This window comes from Emys orbicularis, chromosome 6 (genome assembly GCF_028017835.1).
Source record: "Emys orbicularis isolate rEmyOrb1 chromosome 6, rEmyOrb1.hap1, whole genome shotgun sequence".
In the NCBI taxonomy this organism is placed as follows: Eukaryota; Metazoa; Chordata; order Testudines; family Emydidae; genus Emys; species Emys orbicularis.
Genome location: NC_088688.1, coordinates 129332902 through 129355346, shown reverse-complemented (window position 1 = coordinate 129355346; position 22445 = coordinate 129332902). Strand labels below are relative to the sequence as shown.

General features: G+C 47.9%; 1 protein-coding gene across 1 annotated transcript in view; it reads left to right on the top strand.

Moving 5' to 3' along the window:
* LOC135880586 (neuronal acetylcholine receptor subunit alpha-7-like) overlaps nucleotides 1-22445 on the top strand; it is a 103353-nt gene that overhangs the window by 33651 nt on the left and 47257 nt on the right. The window contains exon 3 of the mRNA XM_065406928.1: nucleotides 21355-21399. Coding sequence (XP_065263000.1) covers nucleotides 21355-21399 — 45 coding nt within the window. The remainder of the gene's footprint in view (nucleotides 1-21354; nucleotides 21400-22445) is intronic.

Sequence of the window (22445 nt, the reverse complement as noted above, 5' to 3'; positions counted from 1 at the left end):
TCTCCGGCCTTGCTTACAATATTCCTGCTAATACATCCCAGAAGGATGTTTGCTTTTCTTTTTTCGCAACAGTGTTATGCTGTTGACTCATATTTAGCTTGTGATCCAATATAACCCCCAGACCCCTTTCTGCAATACTTCTTCCTAGGCAGTTATTTCCCATTTTGTATGTGTGCAACTGATTGTTCCTTCCTAAGTGGAGTACTGTGCATTTGTCCTTATTGAATTTCATCCTTTTTACTTCTGACCATTTCTCCAGTTTGTCCAGATCATTTTAAATTTTAATCCTATCCGCCAAAGCACTTGCAACCCCTCCCAGCTTGGTATTGTCCACAACTTTATAAGTGTACTCTCTATTCCATTATAAAATCAGTGAAGACGTTTAACAGAACCAGACCCATGACCAATCCCAACAGGACCCCACTTGTTATGCCCTTCCAGTTTGACTGTGAACCACTGATAACTACTCTCTGGGAATGGTTTTCCAACCAGTTATGCACCCACTTTATAGTAGCTCCATCTAGGCTGTATTTCCCTAGTTTGTTTATGAGAAGGTCATATGAAACAGTATCAAAAGCCTTACTAAAGTCAAGATATACCACATCTACCACTTCCCCTCTATCTACAAGGCTTGTTACCCTGTCAAAGAAAGCTGTCAGGTTGGTTTGACATGATTTGATCTTGACAAATCCATGCTGACTGTTATTTATCTTCTAGGTGTCTACAAATTGATGGCTTAATTATTTGCTCCATTATCTTTCCAGGTACTGAGGTTAAGCTGACTGGTCTGCAATTCCCCAAGTTGTCCTTATTTCCCTTTTTATAGAGTAGCACTGTATTTGCCCTCTTCCAGTCCTCTTCCATCTCCCATGAGTTTTTGACGATAATTGCTAATGGTTCGGATATCTCCTTGAGTATTCTAGGATGGATTTCATCAGGCCCTGGCAACTTGAAGACATCTAACTTTGTTCAAGCGCAAATCTCAGCAACGGATTATGTGCTCTGCTCTCAATTCTGCCTATTAAGAATAAAACGTACCACTCCCCTTTAATGCAACTCCCAGTAACCTACCCTTTTCCTGATGGCCTGGGAAAACAGATGGGCCTTGCACATGTGCTGAACATCAACTGACTCCAGCTTTGTTGCACCAATGATGGGAAAAGCAATTCCACACATGGGTTCCTGTCACTAAGAATACCATGCCAGCAGCTGCCGCCTGCACTTTCTGGGTCAAACTGCATTACAGTTTTACTGCACTAGGCTTTACACCTCTCAAATTCTAGGCCTTGCCAGGAGCCTCCCAAAGGCCCCAGTGCAATTTGGAGCTGGGTTGCTCTAGGTTACTGTGGCTTTCCATGGGCCACTGTGCTGCTGAGAATAGCCAGACACCCCTCCCAGCCCGGCACAACCCTATATTGGGAGCTGTGAGGTAGGCAGCCTGGGATCCCCTAGAGCAGGGGGCAATCTGGTCAGTTTGCTCCCTTGTATGCCAGGCTGCAATGGAATGGACAATCTGACTGTTTTTGGTTGGAAGCACCAAAATTCTGTAAGGGCAGCTAGGGGCCTGACCCTGCTATTCTCAACATCCCAATCCTGACTGTTCACTCAGGCTTGGTCTACACTACAGACTTACGGCAGTATAGCTAAGCCACTCAGGGGTGTGGAAAATCCATCCCCCTGAGCGATACAGTTATACAGACCTCACCCCCGGTGTGCACAGCACTATGTCGACCGGAGGGCTTCTCGCGTTGACATAGCTACAACTGGAGTACCTACTCTGATGGGAAAAGCTCTCATTGGAGTAGGTAGCGTCCTCACGAAGCGCTACAGCACTGCAGATGCCCGGGTACCGCTGCACGTGTAGCCGAGCCCTCGCTTAGTCAGCCTTTCATTAGACCCACTTCCAGTGGCGCTACACCAAGTAGTAAGAACTACTCACGTGAGGATGTGCTGGAGGCCTGTGCCCTGTTCTCAGGGGGAGCTGTGACATGACTGGAAGCAGGCAGTATGGCAAGTTTCATGAGAACGTTTCTGCGGTAAGGTTGTTATGCCAAGCTGTGAACTTTCTGAAGTTCACCCGTCCTGGAGAAAAAATAGCTGATTCCGTTGTCTGACAGGAACTTTAACAGATAAAGATGCCCAGGTCTGGGCTATGTCTGAATGTTTAAGATAAAAAGGATTTGTTAAAACTCCCACCCCAAGATGCCCTTGCTGCACCACGGAGTTAATAACTTCATTTGAAACTCTTCCTAGACAAGAGACATCTCCGCAGCTCCCTGTAATTACTACGCTCCATTCCACATTGCCGAGTGCGAGCTTGGAAAACTTCATTAGTCTCTGGGCCCCAGCTCCTGCCTAGTTCCAAAATAAGGGCCTGGCTATCTCTTAGCCTCATCAGCCCCTGCAGTCTCATCTCTTCTCAAGAAAGCGGAGATTGCCACGACTTGTCCAAGTGCCTGGACTGCTGCCAAAACACTTTGTGCCCCATCCTGCAGTCCTTGCTCACGCGGAGTAGCTATGCGCGCCCTGCTGGCGTCCATGGAACTACTTACGTGGGAGGGTGCTACTCAGCCTGAAGAAAGCTTGGTCTCCACACACAAACGTGCTTCTGTTATGTCACTAGTGGAGAGGTCTGGTTGCACTGCTCTGAGGGAGGTGACCCAGGCTGGGGGAGTGTGGGTCTTTGGCCCCCTCGAATAGCCAGCCAAGGTAAAGAAGTTTATGAGTCTGTTCCTGGCGAGGTAGCTGCTCCTTTGCTCAAGCAGTAGCTTTTCCATCTAGAGGTCTCAGGTTCAGTCTCTGCTGCCAACCCACCCAGGGGCACCTTTGCATGAGTCTTCAGTGAATCTCTGCCCACTCCAGCGCCGTCTGAAGTGTTTCAGTACTAGAGCCCAGACGCTGGAGCTACATTGGTAGAGCCTCCCGGCTCTACCCTAGAATACTGTTCCCCCTCGGTGCTCTCTCCTTTCACCCATTTGTCTACAGAGCAATCCCAGGATTAGCAAACCAGAAGCTTGTGTGGAAGAAAGTGGCAGTTTAGGTGGCCAAAATGATGATTTTTGTGGGGGATTCCTCTGCCTGCATCAAACATTTTTCAGAAAGGGTGTGTATGCCCAGGGGGGCCCTGCATACCCAGGGGGGAGCAGAGAGCAAAGGGGTGGGGATAGGGTGGTACAAGGCACAGTTGCTCACACTGCACTTTCAAAAGCCCCAAAAGGGGCTGTTCCTGTGTAAAATACATATTCCGTCAACACACAAAGACATTAACTCTGACCCAGATGAATGCTGGTCTTATAGAGCTAAGCTTGTTGTGTTTTGATAAGCCATGAATTGCTTGATCAAAATAATTTGTGCATGATGGGGGCATTATAATATTTTAAAGCCCTGAGCTGTTAATTTGAAGTACATGGGCTTCACAAACAAAATGTTTAATTAATTTTTCTAGGAAGTGTTTTTGTTATTAGAAAAGTGAATGATGTATGTTAATATGCAGATTTTTTTTACTGTATGAACTGTTGCTGAAAACAAGACAACAGTATTATTCTACTGTCAACTATTCATCTGCTTGTATGCTCTTGGTCTGGATGGAGGCATTCAGGGAATTCTGGGAAAATGCTTTGACATAGGTGCTGCTACAGCTAGAGGGGGTCTTCTATGTACAACTGATCGGAAGAAACCAGATTGCTGAGTGCAGACACATTAATTGCTTGAGGATCAAGCTGTATGAACTGTAACCTTTAGCCTTGAAATGATCCAGTTCTCTAGGACAGATGCATTTTAGGGGCCATGTACTGTTTTGAATGTGGTAGGAGAGACTGCAGGGTGGAAGGGGTTAAATTACTGTACTTCCCTACTTTGCATTTCAGCAGGCGTGACTCAGCCTAGCTGTACCGGTTACACCTATTTACCCCAGTGGAGATGCTGGCCCCGGTCTCCACTGATCTATGGATTTTGCAACATGTGATAAATGAAAATAAAAATGTGAGGGATATGGACAAATATAAATATGCCAGTAATATGCACCCATTGACATTATTCCTAGTATAGCATCTGGATTCACTAGATTAAACCATAATCCTTATAGTACATCCTGTACCAATCTTTTCCAACCAGATAGCTTCCACTGTGTAAGCTTGATCAGTCAAGACTGAAACAGACAGAACATGAAACAAAGCCATAATAATGAAAGGATTATTCAGGAGGTATTTCTAATTTATAAAGTATTAATGAAAAAATGACTTTCAGCCCTTACAGACTAAGAGAATCATTTTTCATTAATATCTGCATTTCCTTGTGATTTTACTGAGTAACCTGTGTGATATTTACTCTTTATTTGTAGAAAAATCCCCAGCAAACTGTGCATCTCTTCTCATTTCCGCCGTTTATTACCAGGGGCCCAATTTCTCTTCTGACACTATTGTAAATCAAGAGTAACTTCACTGAAGTAGGTGTAATTACATGGATATAAAACTGGTGTGAGTGAGATGAGAATCAGGCCCCGTATCACTATAAATGCTGAAAAATTTGTAATTAATAATCATGAAGAGTAGTCATTAAAATGCCAAGGCAGAATAAATAGTGCATATGGCTGCCAGACCAGTATATTCACTAAAATTAAACCCAATATGCTCTCTCATGAAGCCAGTCTACTCTGACCAATTTTGAACTCTGGAAAAAACAAACAATTGGTTCCTACATCAATGTGGAAATTGCTTGAGAACTGGTGATGCTAGTGTCAAACAATCACGAATTATTGTTTCAACTAAATTCTGAGTGTCGGGCATTATCAAAATGCCTGTTTTACATAAGCCAACTAACTGCATCATGATTTAAATGTGAACTCCAAAGTTAGGAAATGCCAGAAATAGGGTTGCCTGTACAACTTTAATTCGCCCCCCTGGTCCATATACATTATACTCCCTCTTTAATTACATTATCACATACTATTTTTTTCTTCAGGACCGGGGCCGGCTCCAGCGATTTTGCCACCCCAAGCAGCGGGAAAAAAAAAAAAAAAAAAAAAAAAGCCGCGATCGGCGGCACTTCGGCGGCAGCTCTACCACCACCGCTTCATTCTTCGGCGGCAATTCAGTGGCAGGTCCTTCCCTCCGAGAGGGCCCGAGGGACCCGTCGCCGAATTGCTGCCGAAGAGCCAGACATGCCACCCCTTTCCGTTGGCCGCCCCAAGCACCCGCTTGCTGCGCGGGTGCCCGGAGCCGGCCCTGCTCAGGACCCTGCCTCAGTCAGTGCACAGGATGGATGGTGCTCACTTAACGAGCAGCTATTCAGTGTTGTTTTCTACTCATTGTTCAATGTGTGGCTCCAGGACTTGTTTACTGAACACTAGTCACACCCTGCTCTGAAGACAGAATTATTAATTTCCTCAGGGGCTTTTCCACGGCGCTCATCACTGTAGTATTTGAATGCTTCACAAACAGGACTGAATGTATTTGCAGGACTCCCCTGTGAGCCAAGAGAATATTATTATCCCCCTTTTACAAATGGGGAGCTGAAGCACAGAGAGATTAAGATCAAGAGTATCCACTAATTTTGGGTGCTCAATTTGAGACCTGATTTTTCAGAGTGCTTAGCAACATAGAACATTCAATACGTTCACAGCACAGCTTCCAGAGAGTGCAGGGATAGCTGAGAGTGCTCAGCATTTCTGCACATCAGACCCCAGCGTCTCGAGTCAGGCCCCCAGAAAATGAGGAACACCCAGTTAGTGACCACTGGGAAGAGTCTGGTGTGAGTGACTTGCCCAACGGCGCTCAGGAAATTAGTGGCAGGGCAGGGATCGAATCCAGTTCCTCAGAGCAGCATGCAACTGCCATCACCATGAGACCCCGCCTATTTCTTCCTTTAGAGTCCTGCCTCTTCTGAGACACACTTTCCACCATCTGTGTTCCCCCCTTCTGGGGTTTGTACTGCAGTCCAGCCACCTCCTCACTGGTGGCCGGGGGTGGGGAGACCCGGGCCCACCCACTACTCCGGGTCCTCACCCAGGGACCCTGTAGATGCCAGCCACATGCTGCATCCCCTCCAACTTCTCAGTACATTTCCCTGGGCCACTTCCCCATGGCCCCAGCACCTTCTTCGCCCTTACCTCAGGGCCTCAGCATATTAGTCCTACAGCCAGCCAGGAGCTGCCTCATTCCCATGGTCTCTTCCAGCACTGCTCTGTCCAGGGTGCTAGCTTCTACCTACCTGCTAGGCACCCAGTCCTCTCTCCTTGAGCTCCAGGCAGTGACTAACCCTGCTCTGCCCTGCGGCTCTTATATGGGCCTGGATTGGCTATTCCTTGCAGCTTCTCTCTTATTGGCTGCATCTCCTGCACAGCCTCTGTAGGGCTCTATTAACCCTCATATGCCAGTGTGGTGATGGGGTGTCCACCCAAGGGTCCTACTGACAACAGCCTCTTTCACTACACAACTCAGATTCATTCCCAAAGCACTTCCAGTCTCATTTTCCCTCCTCTTCTAGCCTCCACCCTCTCAGGCTCCTTGTCCCACCTTTCCCCACCCCAAGGCCGAGCTCTTGGCCTCTCTGCATTTGAATCAGGCAGTTTCCTTCTCCACTCTTAGATCAGCAATGGGGGTTTTGAGAGCTCAGGAGAGACAGGCTCCTTGCTCTCAGCTCGGTGTCCAGGCCCAGCACTGTTACTACAATTGCAGCCAAAGCCCTGCTCAGCCCTCTGCAGCCTCAGCCCGTAGCATGCTCAGTGGGGACAGAATCTTCAGGGAATGAAGTGGAGAAGCCCTAGCAAGTCTCTACTGAGCATGTGCCAACTGCCCTTTTGCAAAGGCTTATCACGCAGCCAAATTGATGTGGATTTTCATGGGGACATAAAAAGGCACATTGCTCATAAAAGACTACCCCCCTGTCAAATTTCAAGTGCCTGCTCCCAAGCATGGGCGCATTAAACCTTCTCAAAGAAAAAAAAAGTCACCAGAATTATTTTTTTTTTAAAACATGGGCAAAACCTATTTCCTAGCCTTGTTCTCGGTAATGGCGCATCTGTTTGGGCTGAAATTTTCCAAGAAATTTCAGCCTGAGGCAAACACCTGGCATGGAAAGTTTCAGCCCAAACTGTTAAAGTTTGGCAAAGTTAGAAGCAACTGAAAACTGGGTTTTATAATTAAACATGTTGAGCAACCTTAACAGGCAGTGCTTCGAGCCCTACGTATAATCTCTCTATCGTCATATATACCCCTCTGTCTATTGAGACATTGGTACATCCCTCACCACTGTAGTATCTGAATGCCTCCCATGGATTAACAAAAAACAAATGGTCATGCTCTCCTTTTCTCCTTTCCCAGCCACCCAGAAACAGGCTTCGGAGCTCTTTCATGGGTTTTCTTAATGATTGTGAGAATGAGGGTACTATTATGGGAAAGCCATGGCAGAGATGTGGGCTCTGCGTTCACCTCGGAATGCAGCCAGGTGAGCTGTTGTTCTGGCAGTGGGGTCCGTGTTCTTGGCCAGCTCCCATGACGGTATTGTCTCTGGCACACCAGCCTCCTCCTTGTTGGTTGGCAGTACCATTGTTCCAGTGGAACAAAGTGATCACAGCTCCTAGTTTGTAGCACATAGCCAAGTATTCCCAGGGATGCGAGGAGGAGTTCTGGATGCCCCAAGAAAGTAGGATCAAGCCCATGCTAGTAGAATAGATTAAAAAAAAATCCAGCATTGGTATCAGTTCAGGTAAACACAGGCAAAGAACTATTACATGAAAAGGGCTCAGAAGTGTTGGATGGGGAGCCCAGAAAGAGACTTTGCAAGAACATTATATCCACTGCCTGTCTGGAATCTAGGCTATTCTACATCGCACATGCTTAATTCCATTGACCACAGCCCTTAAAACATGCTTATCTTTAAGCACGTGTGTAAGTGCTTTGCTGAATTGATGCTGTAATGCCCAAAACCAGGAAAAAGGAATGAGGACATCCCTTGCAACTGGGCATGCGAGATGAATCTTTGATACATATTGAATGTAGATGTGAATTTTTTATTTATATTTGGCTAGCATTTGCCGGAGGTTTAGCAGAATGCTGAGAAAAAGTGATGAATAATGCATAGCTAGGAACAATGATTCATGTCTAGTCCTGTTTATTGCAGTGTCTGCTAACTATATGTAAAATATACAACAGGCTATTTAAGTATGACAATCTCAGGCTAGAGAATATATAAAACAGCCAGACACCATGTATAAAATGCAATGGGATTTTAGTCCACCCTGCCCAAACCTGGAGTACAAGAGACCAGAATCTGGCCCTTTCACTTTACTAAACCCCTGGTGGCAACAAGGAAACCATGCTTAGTAAACTGTTATGTGATTTTATTCCGCTAAGAAAGTGTCTTCGCTTGATGTCAGTTTAGAAACTCTAGACACTACCCAGGTGAAAGGAAGAACAGTTAGAAGAGCAATGTGTGTAAGCTGCAATGCAAGATACTTCGATCAGTCTGTGTGACAAGTGTGCTTTTGGCAAGCTCTCTGGCTAGTGCGTCTCCTTTTGAAAGCCATGTGCACGGGATGCAAAACTGCACATGCCTTCCTACATTGCAGACCGGCCTCCTGGGCCCATAGAGGAGTCCACTCCCAGCAAACAAGCCATTGCATCAGAGTGGTCAGGTAGAAGGAGGAGTCTGAAATGGATAGAGGTCAGTGTTTGGGACTGGATGCTGAAATGGTTTAAGAGCTGCATATTTAAGACATTTCAAAGTTTGGCCGGATGCGAGTGTGGACATTGCACAAACCACGTGAAAACACGGGGCCGTTGGTGATCAAAAAAGCCAGTAAACATACTGATCTCACTCAAAGACACTAACAAGTCAATGGACCAGACCCTCAGCTGGGGTCAATTGGCATAGCACCAGGGAAGACGATGGGGCTTCGATGATTTATGCCAGCGGAGGATCTGGCACATCATACCTACCAGAGGCAGTGCCAGGGGATGGACTATTTTTGCTAGAGCTCCACATTCCCAAGAACTCAGATGGTGACTTCTGGTAGGGAACGGTCTGATCGATTCCCCGGCTCAGCCCCAGGCACCCCCTTGTGGCTGGGCACCCTAATGCCAGGGTTACCAGACCACATTCCCTTTCAGGCCCCTAAGGGCTCCACAGCAGACTTCCTTGCCTCAATAATCTCTCTCCCGGAGGCCAGTTTATTACAAAACCATAGTGACAATAATCCATAATAAATTCCCCAAAATATAGTTCATTTATCACCCCAGGGCATACAACCCTTAGCATCCCATGACATCTAGTCCATTGGCATAGCAGGAACTCCCAATGCTGGGAGTTCACCCTCACCAAGGGAGCCTCCGTCACCTCCCCATTCCTCTTCCAGCTTTCCAGCATGGAAGTATCAGCGGGTAAGCCCGACCACTGCTGCTTGGCCCACAGCCCTTACTTCTGGCTTGGAAGTCTGAAGGCGACCTCCTCTGCTGCCTTCAGTGCCCTCTGGCCCTGGCTCTGTGGCTTGGGGCAGGGGGCAGCCAGCAAACCCCTCTGCTGCTCTTCAGCGGTCCTCCAGAAACCTCCTACAGCTTCCTTCAGGGGGTCTCCTCCCTCTCTGAGTCTCCCTGATCTCTTACAGCTCCAGCTGCTGCGACCCTCTTGACTCACCACCAGGAGCACTGGTTCTAGCACAGGGGAGCTGGACCTGCTTCATTTAAAGGGGCCAGCCACCCAGTGACAGACTGATTGGGTTTACCTCTGCAGCACCCCTTTGTGGTCCATCAGGGCATAACTCACCCAGCACAGGTCTCCACTGCTAGGTGCGCCATCTCCTGCAAGGTCCGTGTAATGGTGTGGCACCCACCTCTCATGAGCAGCCCCTTCTGGTCACATGTGTCTGCAGGCTTTAAATAGCCCTGGCCCTGGTATCAGGCCATACCTCCAGGGCTTAATCCCTAGAGGCAACAATTTCACCGTCTCTGGGCTCTTCTGGCCCCAGCTCTCCAGCTGGGCCACTAAGTAGTTCAGATCCCCTTCCCAGAGTTTATCACTGTCCAATTGTAGGCCACTTTGCTAGTGGCCTGTGGGGGAGGACCCAGGCCTGCCTCCTACCCCCGGTCCCAGCCCAGGAACCCTAAAAATAGCAGCCACATGCTACCATGTCCCTTTAATGAAACTGCCTTCAATTCCCTGGGCCACTTCCCCATGGCCCCAGCCCTCACTATGCTTCACCCTTACCTTAGGGCTCTTCTACATTCAGTCCCAGCAGACAGCCAGGAGTTTGTTTTCACTCACCTAGTCCCTGCCAGCATTGAGCTGTCCATGGTGCTGCTGTTCCCTTTGGCCAGACAGGAACATCATCTGCACTCCTCTAGCTCCAGTAAAGAACTACCACTGGTCTGCCCTGCAGCTCCTTTTTATGTGGCCTTCCTGGGCCGTGATTGGCTGCCTCTGCTGCAGCCACTCTAGGCTGCTTGGAGGACTCCTCTACTGCTTCTTTCCTGGGACAGGTGTGGCAGGACCCTGAGGCCTCCAGCAGAAGGCCTCTGGGCCTAGTCCACCCCGTTTCAGTCCGCCATAGCAGCAGTTTAGCCCTCCTGCCAAGGTACACTTCAGTCCTACCTCTTCCAGGGTGTTAAAGACCAAAAGAAATCAGGAGGAAAAAAAACTCAACACCATGGTTGTCCCATGAACTCTCGGCAGGACCCCACCCGTCTATTCAGGGCTTGTCTTCACACAGTCAGTACTTTGGCTGGTCTCCCAGGAGATGATCATCCCTTCCTCCAGGGTCATGTCTACACAGCCCATGGCAGCAAGCTTCCCAGCCTAGGCTGACAGACTTGGGGTTAGCGAGGCTCGCGCTAGCGCTCTAAAAATCGCTGCAGAGAGAGAGCTTTGAAGTTGTGTCTGGGGCTCTGAGCTCCAGCCCAAACCACATCTTCAAAGCGCTGTCTGCACAGCTATGTTTAGAGCACTAGCACGAGCCCCGTTGGCACAAGTCTGTCGACCCAGGTCAGGAGGCTGTGTAGATGCACCCAAGAGGCTCGGCCAGCAAGCTTCCTGGTCAGCCCTGAACTGGGCCAGGTCTCCTGTTATCTCCCATCTCCATGCCTGGCTTCTGCTCCAGGTGTAGCAGGGCACAGCCACCTTGGTCCACAAGCTCTCATTAACCCTCTCCTTGCCAGCGTGGGGCTTGTCTGCCCCATTACAGGACATACTGTAATCCATACAGCTAGTGAGCATGCAGCACTGTTTCAGGTAATACCGAAATGCAAATGGGTGAAGATCACAATGGAAACAGATCCTGCGGAATGAAAAACAGTGCAAGAGTAAAGGTGGGATTTTCAAAAAGCACTTACCAGTTCTCCCATGGACATCAGTAGGCTCTGAGCTAAACCAATATTAATTAATTATTTGTACTACCATGGCACCTAGGAGCCAGTGTGCTAGGTGATGTCCAAACACAGAACAAAAGGCCAGACCCTGCCCCTAGGAGCTTCTAATCTAAGTATAAAACGAGAGACAATAGCTAGATACAGACAGTCCAATCAGGGAGTATAAGGAGGCAATACTGGTCACTGAACACTTTTGAAAATCCTATTCATATTTTTAAATCTCTGACACAATAAATATGGAAATTTTCATGACTAAAATCCAGTACATGGAACTGATGACCTTGGCTGATCTTAATTTCCTAACTGGAAGCTTCATACTCTGCCTGATTGTCTTACAGAAGAAACTAATATAATACACCTCATACACATGTAAGGACACGTGTATGGCCGAAATCCGATAAAAATAACAGATAGCCCTTTGCTAGCCTCTGATGATCACCTTTCAAATCTGGGACTTCCCCCACTACTCAGCATCTTATAATGAGAGAGTGCATCAGCTTTCAAGAGTACAGCTAGGTGGGACAGGGAATGTTAATTATGACAGTCAGTTACCTGTTCCAAGCGTCTGTATGATAAAGATGACGAGTTAACATGTGACAGTGACCAACAGCATTTTTGACATATTATGACCTAGATAATTCTAGAGCTAAAGGAGTCGGATATTATCTGGATAGTATCCTCACTATGGTAGAAACCACAGAAGTGCACTGGTATAACACAGATTGCAAGGTGTTGGGCTGACAGTAAAGGAAACTAAACATTCATATTTTCAAACTCATGGGCCAGACTCTTAGCTGGAGTAAATCGACATAGCTCTGTTGACTTCATAGAATCATAGAAGATTAGGGTTGGAAGAGACCTCAGGAGGTCATCTAGTCCAACTCCCTGCTCAAAGCAGGACCTAATCCCAATTAAATCATCCCAGCAAGGGCTTTGTCAAGCCAGGCCTTAAAAACCTCTAAGGATGGAGATTCTAAGGATGGAGATGGACTTCAATAGGACTATGCTGATTTATACAAATGGAGGGTCTGGCCCAGGGTGTTTAGGACACAGAACTGTTGTTGCAGGAATTCACTTGAAAAAGGACCCAAGCCAGAACCTTGCATCTGAACTTTGGGTATGTTCCGAACTGGATCCAGATCTGAACATTGCAACTTGGGCCTGTTCAGCCAGTTAAGCAAACGCAGGAGTACAGAGAACTAGCATCAATACCCTCATTCATGGATCCACAGGATCGATGCTATGTCCCAGCTTTTAAACAGTCTCTTGGAGGACCCCTTTCAGTGTGCCAGACCCCCAAGAGGTCTCACTCTTCCTACAGAGTAGGCCTTGTAGCCTCACCGCCTCCACAACTGAGCCTCTGGGCTTCAGCACTCGTGTTTCACACCGTGAGCTCTGCTCAGCATGTCCAACTGAAGTAGACTCCTGGTCAGAGACTTGTACACTCTTCAGGGACTAATGCACCTCAGCCAGCATTCCCAGTGACACCAGGCAGCATTTTCCAAACACATGGAGTAGGATTGATGAAGGGTGAACATAGTCCTTTTGGCCAGGCCAGAGCCATCCGCCAGCCAAGCTGTTAGCAGATTCCAGCTCAGGCTCTGTCTCTCTCTGAGCCCTGCAGCAGTCCCAGGAGAGAGCAGCCAGCCTCTTCCAGACACCCACTCTTTACCTGCTGCTGGTCACTTCCCAGTCCATTATCTCCAGGCAGGGCCATGCTGAGTTGACCACCTCACCTGTTGGTCTGGGTCAGTTTCAACCAGTTCCTTGAGACCCCCATTCATTGTGGCCCAGAGAGCAATATCAAGACACCTATCACCACAAGAGCAGACTTCACACATTTTTTTCTCACTGGGTAGCAATGCAAAGTTCAGAGGGAAACCGAGGCACACTCAGGATTAATAAAAATATGACAGAAAATTCCCACTTCACTGCACCCGGTAATGGTACCCGGTAATCGTACCACGCTGGGTTTTCCTGGCATTAGTAAACTATGGTGGTGAACTGATTTCTTGTTTGCCTGAGCTGGTAAAGAAAACCCCTACCTGACTCAAAACTTACCACTTGGTAACAACTGGCCACAGGAATGCCAAAAAACAGCAGCATGATCACGGTCATCGGCACACTCCTGCTTCAGCTGGGATCTTGGCAGGCAGGAGCTGTGACAACTGCTCTGCTGGAATGGGAGCTGCGAGCTCACGTAGTTTGCCAAAAGGCAATGAGCAGCTCATTGCAGATTCACCCCACTCCCTGACAACTACAGAATGAGGAAGAGGTCTGACACACGGATAAAGGAGATCATATGAGTATTGAGGTAGGAGAAAAGAAACCCTGATAACTGACTATTAATCCTTTCTTATGATCCAGGGACCCACACTAGGGAAGCTTCTATAGCAGAAAGCAAATCTTTTCCTAAGCAGCTCAGTACCAAAGCCTCTTTGGAACAGAGTAGTGCAGATGCTCTTTCATGATTGCCTGTAGGCGTTCAGGCATCCTGGGATAGTTCAAGATGCTAAAGCTCCAGTTTTCAGAGGTGCTGAGACCCTACATCTCCCGCTGCAGCCAATGGGCACTGCAAATTACTCAGCAGCTCCGAAAGCTCAGGCTTCGCGTGTTCTCACTTCTAGATCAAACTCTACTTCTTAAAGGTAACAAGGTATACGGAGATAAAGGAACTTGGCCGTGTGTCTGAAAAGACCACCACCTTTCCCACCCACATTCTGAGCCCCCAAATCCCATCCACCAACAGGCTGGATTCCCATTTGACCGGGGGTTGTCTCCTGAGGTGGCAGTAGGAAGTCCTACCTCCCTCTGTTTTCTTCAGTTAGCCCGAATTCCCCTCCACACCCTTTTTTTTTTTTGGATTGCTGGCCATGCCCCCAAACCCTCCCCTGCTGGCATTGCTTTAAGGGCAGATGGTCTGCCCCCTTATCTTGCTACAAAAAGAATGGAAAGATTACTTTGTGATTGAGAAGCTGAATTATTCCCTTTGCATCAGTCTCATAAAACCTTCCTGTAGCAATGCGACAGCTACCCTGCTGGAAAAGGGAGATGCCTTCATCTCCAGACAATTCAGAGGTTTGGCCTTTTCCCCAGCCTGCTGTCTCAGGGTCCTTCTCCAGAAGGAACTTGGCAAGAGAGCTAGATATATACTGGGGTGTATCGAAAACTGTATTAAAATGAGCACCTCTCTCTTGCATTTGTAAGGGGTTTCCTGGTCCTGCTTGCAAACTAGGAGGCTCTGTAGGGAAGCATGTGACCTGGGTTAAGCAGCAGTCAGTCTGCAGCCACCCTATCCCAAGTTGGGGGGAGTTGTGCCTCTCCCTTTTAGCAGCCCGTTTTCTCTCTTTCTGGTTTTCAGTGTCTTGGGAATGATCATTCTGAATCCTAAGAAATGTGTTACTTTGCAACCTTCCAGCAAGAGTATTCATGTTGTTATCTAACGTCTCTGTCTGAGTGCTGTGAACATAGATTTAAGCATGGGCCTGGTTTTCAACAAATGCAGGTGTACAACTGCAGTCCTAACTTGCAGCTGAAATTATTCCATTTACAGTTGCAAACGGGGCAGTTTGGACAAATCAGAAAAAGTTTCAAAGACTTTGGAAAAATCACATCCGGCCAGTCTGGGAAACCCTCACATCCCCATTTGACAACTGGAAGGGGCTACTGTGTTGCTTCCCGGCGTTATTCCCAGCAGTGAATGGTTATAAATCTCACAAACAGCCCTTTCCCTGTCTTGCTCTCCACAAAGCAGAACTCACTCTGCAAGCTCAAACAGGCCCTGAGGCAAGGTTGAGAATAGACTGTGGATGGCCACCAGGGGGGCCTACAGGGAAATAGAACAGGAGTACTTGTGGCACCTTAGAGACTAACAAATTTATTAGAGCATAAGCTTTCGTGGGCTACAACCCACTTCTTCTATATGCATCCGAAGAAGTGGGTTGTAGCCCACGAAAGCTTATGCTCTAATAAATTTGTTAGTCTCTAAGGTGCCACAAGTACTCCTGTTCTTTTTGCGGATACAGACTAACACGGCTGCTACTCTGAAACCTACAGGGAAATGTTTTTCTACGGCTGCCAGAGACTCAAGCAGCCGGGTGTTGGTCAAAATTCTTGCTGAGAGAAAGAACACTCAGTTCACGGGACTCCCCTACCAGAGACCTAGAGTCCAGGACCAAACCGGAGTTGTTTAAAGCCTAATTCAGAGGTCATTGTGATGGGGACTTCAGACCCAGGGGGCCATGACTGAAAGTAAAGCTTACAGCCCTAAGGAAGAGGATGCTAAATTCCCTGGACTTGAGAGGAGAGTTTACAGGCCTGGGATGGCACCTGTCTACAGTCATTAACGTTCCAAACTTGTAGGCCTGCCATGGAAAGTCTGTGCTGATGCGTTCCCTATAGCTTCCTTTCATATGACTGCTATGATTGTTTCATTAAATACTAAAGTAAGTGCTGAAGCCCACGGTATAAACCAATCACTTGGAAGACTCTTCAGTGGGAAAAACATTTCCTGCCAAAAACGTTGCTGAGGGGCAATGCCCCAGCCTGCGCTGCCTAAGAGCTTGTCTCCATGGGGAAGTATTGCACAGCAAGTAGGGTGTGAATTTACAGCACACGAGCTCCCTGGGCAGACACTCCTACTGCACTCGGAAATGCCTTGTCTTGCACTAGGTGCTCGTGAGCCAGCTAAATCTCTCCAGGATTCTCTGCTCTTGCAGACCTCAAGAGGCTCACAGGAAGGGACAGATGCCGCCGGATCTCCTCCCCCAAAGCTCCCTGCCCTCACCCTGCCCCAAGGGCTTGCTGATGCCAACAAACTCGGTGCAGGGGGAGGTGGCGAACTTTCCCTCCTATACACCTCAGGAGGCCCGCAGGAAGGGGGAAGACGCTCAAGCCCCTGGCCCAAATCCCCAAACTGTAAAATGTTTGTTCTGAACTATGTGACTCACCAAACAGGGCAAAACTTCACCTAATGCAAAATGCTGACTTCTTACCAAAGGTGTTATCTCCTGCCTGGGGCAGGGCAGGGGTAAAACCCCCTTTAAAGCCCTGCCAAGGTGCTGGCTGCAGTCTGCTCGCTGGCCAGGAGGCCAGGGGAGAGACGCGGGTATTCAGCAGGGAGCCCAGCTGCAAGCCCAAATCAGGGCTGGCTCAGAGGAACCTGCTGAGCTGAGTGCTGACAGCTGGGCTGAGGCACATGAGGGCTAGAAAAACCCTGAACAAACCTCAGTGAGGAGGCTAGCCTGGGAGGAGACAGGAGGGTAGTATCGCTGTCTCCTTACCAAGGAGGGAAGCCTCCAAGGCAGGAGACCCTGGGGAGGGTCTGTGGGGCACTAGCTGTTGGGAGAGCGGGGAACTGCATGGACGCTGTAAATAAAGACACTTGGGTGATCCAGCAAAAGAAGGCGTGAAAGACTCTTTATTATAACAGCCTAAACACAGGGTGCAGGTGGAAAAGTGGGAGAGTCTGCACCGACCCTGTGACCCTGCCCATCAGAAAGGACTACTGACTCCACCTGGGCTATTGTGGGATCACAACACAAAGGCTTTGTCAGTTGCCCCATCACACCCATAAAGAGCCTATGTGCAAAAGGCTCCTCCCATCCGCTTGAATTCCGGAAGAAGGAAATAAAACTAGAGGACAAGAATATTTTTCCTCTCTCTCTCTCTCTCTCTGCTGTTTGGACTCTCACGGGGCTGGAGCTGGTAAACAGAAGATGAGCTCCCGAGGGTCAGGCTGGGTTAGCCCTACAAGCCATTCAGTGCTGACAGATTACTACAACTCTGTCACCTTTTGGAACCATAGACTGTCACTCATGTGTGTCTGTATGTTGCCTGCTTTAACCTGTAATAACATTCTCATTTATTTTTCCTAGTTAATAAATCCTCAGTTAGTTTATTATAGGATTGGTTGTAAGCGTTGACTTTGGTGTGAGATCCAAGGTACAAATTGACTTGGGGGAGGTGACTGATCTCTTGATACTGGCAGCAACCTGCATATTTTGTGATCTTTGGTGTAAGTGACCATTTATCACTTAGTCCAGCTTGCCTGGGTGGCAAGATAAAGTGGCATGCCCAAGGGGACTGTCTGTGACTCCATGGTAAGACTGGTACAGGGATCCAGGAGGTCACATTTGATACTGACTTGGTGCAATCTAATTATAGAACACACCGCCAGTTTGGGGTGTCTGCCCTGACGTCGGCACTCATGGCCGTGAGCCACTCCAGGCAGCACGACGGATGCACATGGCTTAAGCTGCTCATATTTTCGCTGACTGTTCGTGGGTAGCAAATTTGCATGTCTACTGTGAAGGTGACTGTGCAGAGAGCCTGCAGTTTGGGGTAGCGCAACTGGTCATTTCCCAGAGCTAATATCTGCATTGCAGGAATGCGACTACAGCTGCGGCCTCGTTCTCTTTGTGAGCCACAAAACGTTGCAACATGCCCATGCCACTTCCAGTTCGCTTGTGCCTTCAGTGCCTGTGGGTTTTGGACATAGTGGAACTACGGGCAGGAAAAGACGGTGGATTCATTTTCATGCGGGGGAGCAGGAGAGCTGGGGATGTGACAAGTCGCTTGGCTTTGAGGACGCTGGCAGACACATTCTTTTTATCCTCAGCTCCTTCAGGGACTTGGATTCAGAGGCTCTCCTGTTATCTGCACACAGCTGCGTCATTGGCAGCGATGTTAGGCACAGTCATGGACGGGAAAGGACTGCTCCGATTCACTCTCAGTGGAAGACCCAGAGAAAGCATTAGTAGCAAAAAAGACATTGGTGGCAGTGAAACGAGAACAGGCTGGGGTAGTGCATGCAGATGGCATTAGCAACACAGGGGCTCAGACTGCAGTGCTGCCCATCACGGCAGACGGGTATTCACAAGCTTGGTGGGGCCCAGCTGCCCATTATAACCTCAGCTTCCAAAGCTGCTTCCAAGTTGGCCAAACATAAATCAATGGACCAGGAATTTCTCATGTGCAGTCTGCCTGCGGGGGAGAACGGTTGGAGGTGTGATTCTTTGCCTGAAGATCTGTGGACAAGGTGTCTGTCACTTAGGCCTGATCCACACTACGAGGTTAGGTCAATGCAAGGCAGCTTACATTGACTTAATGATGTCAGCATCTATGCTCGAATGGTGCTTCCGTCGGGTGAGTCTCCCTGTACACCGACACGATAACTCCACCCCCACAAGAGGCGCAGGGCTTATGTTGGTGTTGTTAGGGGCGATGCAGCATCCACATAGACACTGCATTACTTATGTCGCCTGTTGGCTGTCAGCTCCCAGTGGGGCTGACAGCTGGAGTCCTGCCCCCCACGCCCTGGTGCTGGCAACCCGAGCTGTCAGCAGGGTTCACAGCTGCCCCCAGCCCGCCCTGGTGCTGACAGCCCAAGCGGTCAGCCATGAGCAGGGCTCACCCAGCGCCCCGCTGACAGCTCGGGCTGTCAGCTCTGGGGTGTGGGGACTGCCGGCTGTGAGCCCGTGCCCGGCTGACAACTTAGGCTGCTGGGCTCCAGCTGTCAGTGCCCCACAATGCCCCACACAGTTCAGTGAAAGCTCTCCTCGTGAGGATGTGCACCACAGACAGAAGGGGTGTCGTGTGGATGCGAACCACTGCTTTAGTTACTGCACTGGCTGTAGGTCAATTGAATTTTGTAGTGTAGACAAGCCCTTACACTGGGACAGTTTGAATCAAACCAGAGGTTTGGGCTTTTGCAAAAGTTTCTGAACTTGTTGGGGAACAAATAGCTTGGACTAGAAACTCCACAGCTGACTAGTTCCTTTGGCCCCTGGGAGGGCTGAGGCTTTCAACTAGTTTGGGAAAAACCGGAGAGTTCATAGGGGGTTGGTTCACTAAGTATTTGGAAGCCCTGGGGACTTTGTATAAAAGACTGCAGGCTACAGACCGCACGGCTTTTTATGCTTCCTGGCTTGTATTCATGGGAGGAAGTTACACGAGGAGAGAGATCCACCGGGATCAGTTATCCTACAGAGCTTTCAACCTACACACGACCAGAAAGAGCCACCAGGGCTAACAATCTCTTCGGTTTGCTCCACAGACTCCCAGACCCAATGGGCTTGTGGCTCCTCAACTTGATGGCCGCCCCTGGCTGAGACCACAGAGTTTTTATAGCTCCACACGAGCAGAGGGCAGCTGAAGCATCTGCCTAGCTGGGAGCTGCTGGGAGCTGAGAATCTTTAAAAATTGGACATTTCATTGAGGCGCCTAAGTGGGAGCTGAATTCTTTTGAAAATCTGGCATCGTATCTCAGTCATTAATGTCTGCAAAGGAACTTAATTGACTTAGAGTGAAATCCTGGCCCCATCGAATTCAATGGAGCCAAAATGTCACCCTTTGTCTTAATGAAGTTGCGTCTGGGAATTATTCATATATTTCCATTCAAAGCGTTTGCTATTATGGCCTGTTCGTCCCCAGCTCTTACCAGCCTGATGGATTTTGTGCGGGGTCCTGTGTCTCTTTGATCATTGCAGTCCAAGTCCAATGTGCTATAGCTCACAAGATTTACCATGACATTCCACAGTAGCTTTGTTCAACGCCACTTACTGAAACGCAGGCATCTCAGGCCCATTACTTTCTCTCTCTCCATTGCATTGTAGCTAATCCGTCTGTTCTCTCAGCTAGCTTTGTGCTTACTGCTTCTCCTTTGCTACAAGGAACGCGAGCAAAGGGAGAGCAACACAACAAAAACGATTCATTCCTAGTACAAAAGAAGGGGAGGTTTTAGGTCAAAATGATCATTGGCCCAGCCCATCAGCACAGGAGACTAGAAAGCATGCTGCCCACCTGGCCAGTCCCTGTGTAGGTGGCAGGGGGAAAAGCAGGTTCTGCAGGCTGTTGGTCTCCATCCTGTGCTGGTTGGCTGAGAATGATGAGAAATGGGAGGGGCCTTGGATCTGCTACACCCTCCCCCGACGCATGGCCACTCCTCGATCTTGCAAACTCTGTGCAGTTCACAGCGGAGTTTGAAAAGATGTTGCATGCCTGCACAAGTGCCAGCAGAGGCTTAAGCACTGGGAGTATTATGTCTGAAACCAATGGTGCCCTTGCCTCCTACATGCAAATGGGGGAAAGTATGGGTGTGTCGGAGGGGGTATGGGCTTGTGTGTCCCGCCCAGGCGAATGAGGTGCGTCGCTGTATGCTCCTCTCTATGATATGAGCCCACAAATTGGTAGTTGTGCAGCCATGTTCTTGGCCTGCTGGGTGAGCTTGAGCAATCCACTTGACCTCTCTGTGCCTTAGTCTCACCCTCTGTAAAATGGGGTCGTGGCACTTATCTCTTTTGCAAAGCACTTTGAGATCTGTAGCTGAAAAGCACTAGGTATTGTTATTATGGATAGAGAATTGGATTCCAGGGTGATCTGTAGCCTGCTTAGAGTTGTGTTTAGACACACAGAGCTCCACATCTGTTCTGCATTATAAACATCTTAATAAACATCATTTTCACAGTTTGCCGACGTGCCCTAACGTCTGCTCAAGACCAGTATTTTCTATATAAATTTCAATGATGTAACTTTAAGATGCATCTCGGGAATCTATTCACGATTCATCTGTAGCAACAATAATGACAGCATTAATCCTCTCCAGTTACTGCATGTCACAGAGTCTGTAGTTTATTTTACCACTGCCATCTAATTAAAATGAAAATCTCTGATAGCTTTTGTAGAGAATAAATGTCTTCAAATAAATAATGGCCATGGTAAATTATTTTCATTGCTGATGTTGATGAATTATAATGAGTGCTGAATTTTCATAGATTTGTTTTTAAGGCCAGAAGGAACTATTATAATAATTTAGTCTGATCTTCTGCATCACACGGGTCAGAGATTTCACCCAATGACGCCAACATCAAGTCCATAATTTGTGACTGCAATATTTGCATTCATTTATCCTGCGAGTTGGGTTTGGGTTTGATTTTGTGGGGAAAGAACCCACAATATTTTCTTGGGCTCATTAGGTTTTCTTCTCTCTTTTTTGAAGGATGAGAAGAACCAGGTGCTGATAACGAACGCTTGGCTACAGATGGTGAGTAACTTTGCATCAGCACTGAACAGAAATTGTTGTAAAAGGAAGTTATTGAATATGATCCTTTGGCAGAAGAACTGTCTGTCATCTTCTATACTGGGACACAAGCAAATTGAGCTCTTGGAAATATTGCTGAAGATGGACTGGGGCAGGATTTCCAAAGCAGCATACAGGAGGAAGGTGCCCGCCCCTGACTGGCTTTCAATGGGAGTTGGGTCCTCTGAAAATCCCACTTATCACTTCCTTTCAGATCTGAAAATGAAGTGATTGGCCATATTAAGTCCTGTTGTAACTCTGATGATCTCAGTGGAGTTGGTCCAATGAGCCTTAAGGCACAGATGTTAATAAATGAGGCTCTAAACATGTTTAGGGCATTGAAATTAGAGGAGCTGGTTTTCAAAGGCTGCAGTTTCCACTGAAGTCAATGATTAGGATTTCCAAAGGTACCTCAAATGCTAATGAAGCTGCACCTCTTGCTTTCTTAAACTCCTTTGAGAATCCCAGATAGTGTCTAAATATGGACTTAAAGGCCTGACTGTAGGACCCAGGGGAAATTTCCAAGAGTGCCCAAGGAACTTAGAAGCATAAGTCCCATTGCAAATCAATGGGACAGACTCCTAAACCACTTAGGCACTTTAGGAACTCTCCTTCCCTCCCATTTTTTAAAAAAATTTCCCTTAATTATTATCTGCCCTATATAACAAGCTATGGCACCCAGGTTGTGGTCTTCACAGATCGCATAGGATAAATAAGTCTGCAATTAAATGCGTACAAGGAAAGCTCAGATAGTTGTCATCCCTGTGCAGTATTAGTCCTGAATCAATGTTCCAGTGTAGGATTAAGCATTGCTGTATGGTAGGGGGTATCATTTATTCTTATGCAACATAAACCTGAGTTTCTGATTTATTTGTGGTCATTGGAGCTGCCTCTTCAAAGCTAAAAGCTCACAGAAGAGATGAATGATTCAACTAACTCTAATGTTACATTAGAAACCAAATATATTTTCTGAATGGAGCAAATGATCCTTCTGCTTGTCCACTACATTG